Source organism: Phocoena sinus, chromosome 11 (assembly GCF_008692025.1).
Source record: "Phocoena sinus isolate mPhoSin1 chromosome 11, mPhoSin1.pri, whole genome shotgun sequence".
Classification (NCBI taxonomy): domain Eukaryota; kingdom Metazoa; phylum Chordata; class Mammalia; order Artiodactyla; family Phocoenidae; genus Phocoena; species Phocoena sinus.
Window position 1 is genome coordinate 100,051,785 of NC_045773.1, and position 9,240 is coordinate 100,061,024.

The 9,240-nt window shown below is 55.5% G+C and overlaps 1 protein-coding gene across 2 annotated transcripts; it reads left to right on the forward strand.

Moving 5' to 3' along the window:
* Window positions 1-312: 312 nt before the first annotated feature.
* NRN1 (neuritin 1) lies at window positions 313-9,020 on the forward strand. Of its 2 annotated transcripts, none has more exons than XM_032649218.1 (3): window positions 313-574; window positions 4,680-4,824; window positions 7,856-9,020. In XM_032649218.1, exons 1-3 carry the CDS (start codon window positions 520-522, stop codon window positions 8,082-8,084), a joined length of 429 nt encoding a protein of 142 aa, XP_032505109.1. In that variant the 5' UTR covers window positions 313-519; the 3' UTR covers window positions 8,085-9,020. The 2 variants fall into 2 exon arrangements, with proteins under 2 accessions (XP_032505109.1, XP_032505108.1); XM_032649217.1 differs by lacking the exon at window positions 313-574 and adding an exon at window positions 3,500-3,624.
* Window positions 9,021-9,240: the final 220 nt, after the last annotated feature.

A 9,240-nucleotide genomic window follows, 5' to 3' on the forward strand; every position in this document is an offset into this window, starting at 1 on the left:
CCGGGCGGGGCGGGGAGAGGGAGCCCCGGTCCTGCGCAGAGAGGGGGCGGGGTTGGGGGCCCGGGAACAGCGAGAAGGCGGGGGAGGCGGGCGGTGGGCGGCCGTGGGGCTGGGGAAATGGTCACCTCCGAGAGGCGAGAATTCGTTCGGATCGCACATTAATTGGAGATAACTGATTAATTCGAGCTTCTGATGACTATAAATGGCGATTCTCTACCAAGGTGTCTTTATTTTTTTTGAAAAAGAATCATTCCGTGTCATCCCCCACGTCAGGCCTGCTCGTGGGCGTGAGGCTGTACTTCCTCCGCCCCTCCTAATGGAGTGAACCATTCCCAGCACCTCCCCCTCTCCCTCTCTCTTCCTCGCTCCCTCTCTCTCTCCTCCCTCTGCCTTCCCCGTGCATAAAGTCTCCGTCGCTCCTGGAACTTGTTGGCAATGCCTATCTTTCAGCTTCCCCCCGCGTTCTCTAAACTAACTATTTAAAGGTCTGCGGTCGCAAATGGTTTGACTAAACGTAGGATGGGACTTAAGTTGAACGGCAGATATATTTCACTGATCCTCGCGGTGCAAATAGGTAAGTGGCCGGCGGGCCGGGCTCGCGGAGGTACGGCGGACGGCCGGGGCCGAGGTGCCCAAAGGAACCGACTGGCCCGCGGCCGCCCTGGGGTGCGGAGAAGTCGGCAAACCTCCAGGGGTGGGAGCATGGGATCCAAGGGACTCGCACGTCCCGGGTTGGTTTTTCTAAAAAAAAAAAAAGGCTGGGGGGGAGACTCCAGACGTTCGCCAGGAAATGTGTGCGGCCGGCGTTTTCTGGAGGGGTTTTCCCCCCTTTTTCCAAAGCGCACGTCCGTTTTTGCTCCCCTCTCTTGGGTTCACCAGGTTTGGTGCGCTCTGGGGAAATGCACTGGTCCCTGCGATACTGCAAGGTATTATTTTTAAGGGTCAAAAGGTGAATGCAGGAACAAGATGGCTAGGCAGCTACAACTGGAAAGTTTATGTGCAGAAAGCAAAGATATTCTGGGGTTCAGACTGCAGCATTTAGAACTTTGTCATCTTCCCGCCCGCCCCCCCTCCGGCCCCAGTATCCTAGCTGCAGCATTCACACCGGGCAACGCAGACGGGGCTGGGGGGCAAATTGAGAATGATGGGGAACCCCAGAGTACATCTTTTAATATACTTATCATTGAGGAGCTTGAGTTCAGCTAAATATATGTGGATATAATTTTCTATGCTCATTTGCCTGTTCCTTTCCACATAGGCATCAGTATTTTCTATATAAGAAGGGGTTCCGAAGTGTTTGCAATATGTCGTGTTGGGTGCCTGTTATTTTTGTTTGTTTGGGACTGATTATGGGTGGGTTTATATAGTCCCCATTTTATGTTAAGGAATCTTGAGTCCTAGCTACACTGTCGTTGTTTAAAAGTTCACATTTTTTCATCCAAAATGAAGAAGGCATTATGGAAGGGAGCGCTAGAAAACCCCCTTCCCTGATGCGGGTCAGAGCATTAATTAATGTGGCCTAAAAGTGAAAGTGAAGCAGATTATTAATAGAATGGACAAGAGAAAAAATAGAAACTCTTCAAACGGGTTTTCTGGAGACGAGGGAATTGTTGGTGCCTATCACTTCAGGCTGTAGCATTCTTTGCAGACAAATCCTTGCAGTATTGCGGGGGGTGGAGGGGCTTTAGGGAATCAGTTTGGGGCAAGAGATGAAATGCATAACATTTTTCTTCACGAGAAATGTGGAGGAAACAGACTTTGGAGTTATCTGCATATTAAAATGGATTCTTTGCAGTGGGTTTTGTATGCATTTGACATGATTCTGAGTATCTGGTTTTTTTGCATGAACATTGTAGGGGCTTTAGAATGTGTGGATGCAGGATGTTGACGTTGCCTTTAATTCTAAGAAACGATTTGCTGTTTTGAATCTGGCTGTTTTGAATCTTTGACGTTAGTGCAAAGAGCTGCAATAAATAAAGAACATTTCTGATTGCAGCAAATCCCTTAAATCTTGGAAATAACTGGATGTGGCTTTTGCAGTTAGCCTGCAGATTTTTAGAGAGCAGGAGACAGCAGTTGTTTTTGATATAGGGATTGTAATCTGCTTTCCCGGTAGGAAATAACCTTACTGTGGATGGGGTAAAAAAAAGACAGCGATTGTGTATGCGAAATACGCTTGGAACACAGTAACCTCGGCCCGAAAATGACCATTTGTTGGCTGTGGAATTGCAATGGAGCATACTTGTTCCCGAATGTCTGCCCTTTCCCGCACCAGAGCCTCGATCTTTATTAATTCCCGGCTGGGAACTGTCCCAAATCACTGACATTTGGCAAGAAAAGCGGGGGGTGGGGCAGGGACGGGAAGGTGGAGGGGTGGTGAAGGCAAATGAAGGCTAGGCGGGAGGAAGTTTGGAATGAATGAGAGGTCGAACGAATGAATGAACGGAAGGAAAAGGCACAAGACGCGGACACCGCAGAGAACGGGGAAGTAGCCTGGGTCGCTCGCCCGAGCCTCGCTGAACGAGGGTTCAAGAAGGACGGACAGGGTCGCGCCGGCTGCCCCCTGCCCGGAGGCGTGAGCCTGCGAAACACTTCCCGCGCGCAAGCCCCCGGCCTCCCCAGCCAGCCAGAGACCGCGGAGTCACAGTTGCAGAAAAAAAACAGAAATTTTCACGACTTCTTATTTTACACGCGCGCGCACACACACACATGCGCGCTGTGACATGTCTTCTCCTCCAGCAGCCCCTTGGAAAGATAACGCGACAGGAACGCTTCCCGCGCCCCCCACCCCGGCGAACCCCAATTCTCCTTTAACATAGTGTCAATGCATCTTAGGGGCAACTTTTTCACCACCGAGTCTTGGGGGTAGAGGTAAGGGGTAAGGAGAGGCTGGGTGCCGGGGCGGGAGGGAGGATGGACTGTATTTTATTTCGTTTCCTCGCTGCAAAGCAGCATCTGTGGTACGGATTATAGAGGGCGCCGCGCAGGGTTGAATTCATCGGGACCGCGTTCTGTTGGAACAAAGATTCGTTTATTCAGTGTTCTAGCTGACACTTGCAGTCGCAAGGGCTCTTACTGTTTCGTAGGGGGACCGGGAGATAGATAAAGGTTTACGTATCTGCCCGAGCCGAGGTCGAGTCCCTTCCCCAGAGCTTCCCGTTCCGGATTAGAAAGCGCAAGTCCCGCCCAGCTCTTCCTGCAGCAATTTGCAAACGGTGCGCTCTCGGAGGCCTCTGCAGCTTCGGTCACCTTCCCGCTCGCCTGCTTCTGGCCCGGCTCTGGGCACCGGCGGCTTGGGGCGGTGAGGTCCTCCCCGGAGACACCCACACGCGAGCCGCGGCGCCCTGAACACTGCCGGGAAGGGCCCGGCGCTCAGGGTCCGGGCACTGGAGGCCGAATTCCATTCCGAGAAGATTCGCCCCTTCTCTCCCCTCCCCTCGCCCCAGCAGCGCAGATCTGCGCTTCATGCGCGCCCTCCTGGCGTCCCGGGTGCTTTTGGCCGCTCGCCTCGGAATCTTTAGCCCGGTTCGTTGGCCTTGGGAAGGAGAGAAATGGCCACGGCAGCGCGCCGGCCGCCTGGAGCCGCGGGGTCTGGCCGACCTGAGACCAGGAGCGAGGACCTCGGTGCGGCCTGGGTTTCTTCCTCCCCCACCCCTTCTCCTTCACCTCCTCCCACCGCCCAGACTGCGATCCCGGTGCCCTCTGGAGGGAGCCCGGAGCTGGAGGCCGAGAGCCCCTGGCGGCAGCCATCTGGGCCCTGAGACGCACTGCTGGGGCCTGGCGAGGAAGGGTCTCACCCCCCCACCCCCGCTGGCGGGAGTGGTGGCCGGTCTTTCCAGGGGAGCCGAGCCGCGGATAGAGGCGGAGGGAAGCAAGGGGCCGGCCTCGCGGGTTTGGCCTCCGCGTAGGTGACCCGGGGTCTTTAGCTCAGACACATCCTGACTCTGCCGGGCCGCGACTGCCCCAGACCACTCGTCCCCTCGCCCAGTCTCTCGGGGTCGGGGGGCGAGGAGCTCACTAGGAACGCACACTGCATGGTAGACAGTCGGTCTTAGAGTGAAACAATCCATGTCGGTGGCTGCTGGTAGCTTGCAGCGACTTTATTAATTCGTTCATTCAGCAGTGTTTGCTGAGCGCCCGCCGAGCCCGAGGCTTCTTCGCCCGACGTGGCGCTCGGTTCGGCTGCGCGGCCCCCGGCTCTGCCGCCTCCCAGCCCCTTCCTCGCCCCCGCACTGTGCTTTCGGACCCCCTCCGTCACCTCAGAAAGGGAAGATCTCACTTGGAGACCCTTGACGGGCTCGCTGGGGAAGAGTTGGGAAACGAAGGAGGGAGTGAAGAGAAAGAGAAATAAAAGAGGCGGGGGAGGTGAGAAAAGGGGGCGATTGAAACAGAAAAAGAGATGGAGCCAGATGCGGGAGGGAGTCGCACAATAGGAAGGGCCTCGCCTCCCCTGTCCACACCGCTCACGCACCGGCCATCCGCAGAAGACGCGCAGTTGGGTGCGGGTCGCTCGTTCTCGGGCCAAACCGTTCATTCACCTTTGGACCTGGCGCTCCCCGAGCCCGGGCGCTAGTGGACACCACTGGACGGGGTGAGGCGCGCCGGGCCCAGGCGGGCGGGCCGTCGGGCTGCGGGGCGGGGTCGCGGTCCTGCTGACCGGTGTTCCCTCCTCCCCGCAGCGTACCTGGTGCAGGCCGTGAGAGCAGCGGGCAAGTGCGATGCGGTCTTTAAGGGCTTTTCGGACTGTTTGCTCAAGCTGGGCGACAGCATGGCCAACTACCCGCAGGGCCTGGATGACAAGACCAACATCAAGACCGTGTGCACGTAAGTGTTCTCTCTGGCCCTCGAGGTTTCCTTTCGGGGGGTGGGGGGCGCTGCGGAGGTGGGAGGGCGCCCCGCCTCCCGCCGGCGGTCTGTATATTTGGCACCAGTGCGAATCCGCGCCTTCTCACCTTCTGGCTCCCACCCTCAGGCCTTTGCCGGGGCCTGCCCCGCCCAAGGGGACCCTGTGGCCTGGGATGGGCAAGAGGATGATGCTTTCCGCCGGGCCCAGTCCCACCCTCTGCAGCCTGACCCGCGCGCACAGAGGCGCGCGCAATCCACGCGCTGGAACCGGGGACGAGGGTTTGGAGAGCAGCTGGCAGTTCCTCGCTGCGCTTTGAGGCCGTCTTCGTCTCCCTTTCCTGCTGCGCGAATGAGCACTTCCCGAAGAACGGTTGGTTTGGTTTGAGGGGCGTTTTTGGTAGTTCTACTAGGTTCGCTTAAAAGGAAAGGCACTCCCCTATTTTGTCCACTTCCTCTAATAAAACTCCCCTCCGGTGCCCGCCAAGAAAATTTGCGAGCAGCAAGGGAGTGCGGATCCCTCTTCCTCTTTCTAGGAGAGAGACTGAAAGAATATTTTGTTTTGTGCCAATGACTTTGCCCAAGAGGAGCATGTCCCAAATGTCCAGTGATCACTTCTGCGGAGTTGGTAGCCAATTCGGAGCTTTAGAGTAGTTACCTTTCTTGCTTCCCCCGCCCCCCTCCTGCATCTGCAAGGTGTCCCCAGGCCAGGCCAGGAGGGAGTTCATGGACAGACCCAGTGGGGTTTTTCCAGAGCTTGGCTGGAAAGCACAGCTCCCACTGGCAAATGAGGGTAGCAGAGCCCTACTGTGGTGGACCAGCTGCATTTTAGCTGCTGCAGACCTTAGAAATACTCACATCTTCTGCAGTACACGTGCACACACACTGCTCCTTCATTTTTCAAAAATAGTTGTGAACCTCCCCACGCCCATAATGGTCCTTCCAATAAAGCCAAGGCAAAAGGTGTTCCTTGTTTCCCATAGGTTGGAGTGACCATTTTCTGCACCATCCTTAATTTTGCTACACACAGTCTTAAATACCCTGGCGGCCACCAGAAGTCACAGCGGCTAAATGGCTGCTACTTTCCTATCAGGAAAGGGACAAAAGGCTGGGTCTGGGATGCACACCCACCTACTTTAATCCTAAGTGTCTGATGATAGGTAAGAAATGTACCTATAACGTTGGACAAGAGGCTAAATACGGATCAGCTCTCAAATCCTCCATCATTTGCCAGAACTTGGTTATTCCAAAGCTATTTTAATTTTTTAGCAGGACTTTCGTCCTGGAAAATGGAAATGAGGTGGTCCCCTCTCAGAGGTGGCAGCCACAGCTGGGTCAAGGCTCCCACACTGTTGGTGGCACTGAAGCCCACCTCTTCTCAGCGCCACCTGGATTCTGTCATCTTCCACCATGTCTCTCTTCCAGGAAGGCCCTGTCCCCATCTGGGCATGCATGAGGAAAGGAGAGATTTAGACATCCTTTGGGAGGTGTAATTATGCAGAGAGCTGTCCTGCCGCCTCTCGGTTTCTCTAAATCTCAGTATTTATTACAAATTGAGGAACCTGGGAGCCCTGCACCCCAGGCCCCCCAGTCCTCATAAATCAGAGACTCACGGAGGTCATTAGAAAACAGCCATTGCTCAAGGCAGTCCAACAAGCATTTATAACTTGACTGTCAGCCGGAAGATGGGGTGGGAGTGGAAACCAGGCTAAATCGTGCTTACAGTCTGGGCTAGTGAGTAGAAAGGAGAGAGGGGAAAAAATAACAACCAAATTTCGTGGAGGGCCCTCCCTGGTGACCTGGCGCTAAGGGCCCCGGCGAAGTGGGAGCCGGCCCAGAGTTACCGAGGCTCACTGATCAACCCAGCCCCGAAAGGAGACAGCGCCCCAGGAATCGATCACGAGTTGGAATGATATTTAGTCTCGAGATCTATTTTGGGTTTTCAGAAGAAAGGGGGACAATTAAAAAAAAAAAAAAAGGACAAGTTGGCTGAAGGTTGTGGGGCGGGGCTCGGAACCGAGCCCAGGAGGAGCGAGTGGCTGAGTACCGCGCGGGGCTCCGGGAAGAGGAGAGAGGGGAGGGCTGGGAGTAGGGTCCCTCGAAGGCTGGCAGCGGCGGGCACCGCGCCGGCCCAGGAGCCCGGGCCTGGGGGTGCTGGCAATACACCCCGAAGGCCGCGGAGTTCCAGGGCCACGAAGAAGCCTCGGGAGAGGGGGAAGGGCAGGGCCGGAGCTCTGGGGTTTGAGGAAGCTGGAGGAGGCCAGGAAGCCAGCCCCGGGGGCCCGGGCGCTGACACTCACCGACCCCGTGGAGGGGAGAGGCAGGCCGCAGTCTCCGGAGCGAATCAGAGCGGGGGGGGGGGGGGGGGCGCGTGGAGAGCAAGGCGAGGGGCCACGGAGGACCGAAGCAAGCGAGTAGGGGGAAGTGAGGAACGGAACAGAGGAAAACCGAGGGGAGGGAAAAGGAGGAAGACAAAGAAGGGGAGAGGGAAGAAGGGGAAGGGGAGAACGGGAGACAAAAGGAGGAGCGGAGGAGAACGAAGGCCACGGGGAGAGTGCGCGGCGGCGTGGAGAGGGAGGGAGGGAGACAGAAGGGGCGGGCGGAGGAGAAAGCGGGAAGCCCGGAGGGGAGGGCCGTGCTCCGAGCAAGCAACCCTCTTGCAAGCCAAGAGGCATTAATGGGCGGCAGCTTGCGAGGCTTAGCACTGTTTTCCTAGCTTTGCCCGCGGAGGCCCAGCAATCTGCTTGCGCAGGCCGAGGTGCCAGCGCGGCGCAGCGGGCGCGGCCCGGCTGCCGGGCCGCGGAACCAGAGAGGGAAGGGGCGGCCTCCACCTCGGTCAGCGGCACCCAGGCTGCGCGGAGGTCCCGGGAGCGCCCACCGGGCCCCGCCCGGCGCCGGGCCGGCGGAGAGGAGGTCGGAGGTGGGGCTCCGGGAGGTTTGCCCGGGGCGCAGGCCCGGGGTCCTTCCCGCGCCCAAAGTGAACCCGCTTCTGTTTTGTTCTGTTCCTCGCCAGATACTGGGAGGATTTCCACAGCTGCACGGTCACAGCCCTTACGGATTGCCAAGAAGGGGCGAAAGATATGTGGGATAAACTGAGAAAAGAATCCAAAAATCTCAACATCCAAGGCAGCTTATTCGAACTCTGCGGCAGCGGCAACGGGGCGGCGGGGTCCCTGCTTCCGGCCCTCTCCGTGCTCCTGGCGTCTCTCTTGGCAGCTTTAGCGACCTGGCTTTCCTTCTGAGCGCGGGGCCGGCTTCCCCCGCGCGCCCACACACACTCACGCCATGCTCCCGGAAATCGAGAGGAAGATCCATTCGTTCTTTGGGGACGTTGTGATTCTCTGTGATGCTGACAACACTCATAGGATTGTGGGAAATCCTGATTCTCTTTTTGATTTCGTTTGTTTTTTTGTGTTTTATTTGCCAAATGTTACCGATCAGTGAGCAAAGCAAGCACAGCCAACATCGGACCTCAGCTTCAGTCCGTCTTCCCACAGAAATACGAAAACGGCAAACCCACCCCATTTTTTTAATTTTTACTTTTTGGCACAAGAATCTCAGGAACGGCCCTGGGCCGCCTACTATATTAATCATGTTAATACATGACAAATTATGGGCTCCTCCTAATAGGAAAGAGAGGAGAGGAGAAGGCCAGGGGAATGAATTGAAGAGAGAAGCATCTCGTGAATAATTCACGCTCACGTCTTTCTAACACAGTATCTTGTTTTGATCATTTCCACTGCACATTTCTCCTCGAGAAAAGTGAAAGGACGGGTTGTTGGCCTTGTGTTTTAAGGCTAGGAGGGAGAGAGGAAAGGGGTTGAGGAAACCTCGGGTTAGAGGTACAGGCTGCCAGAAAAAAAACGCTGCTGAAATCACTGAGAGGTTAAGCTTTACCTGCTCGTGTTGATGCATCTTTCCAAGTCCACTGCCTTGAGTTTCCCTCTTGTTTTAGCTGTTACACATACAGTAATACCTGAATATCCAATGGTATAGATCACGGGGGGGGGGGATGTTAAATGTTAATCTAAAATATAGTTAAAAAAAGATTTTGACATAAAAGAGCCTTGATTTTAAAAAAAGAGAGATGTAATTTAAAAGTTTATTATAAATTAAATTCAGCAAAAAAATTTGCTACAAAGTATAGAGAAGTATAAAATAAAAGTTATTGTTTGAAATGGGGGTGTCGTCTGTTTCCTGCCCCAAGCCTGCTTTCTTGGCCGAGCTCTCGGGGTTACCTGAAGGGACACAGGATGCCAAGTGATAAGTTCACCTGTTCACAAGCCACCTGCTAACCTACCGTCTTCAAGCAGACCCTCCTCCACCAGGACACCTTGCCACGTCCCTGAAATCGTGTTTACTTAAGAGAAAGAGGAGGTTATATTTTAAATAAGTAAA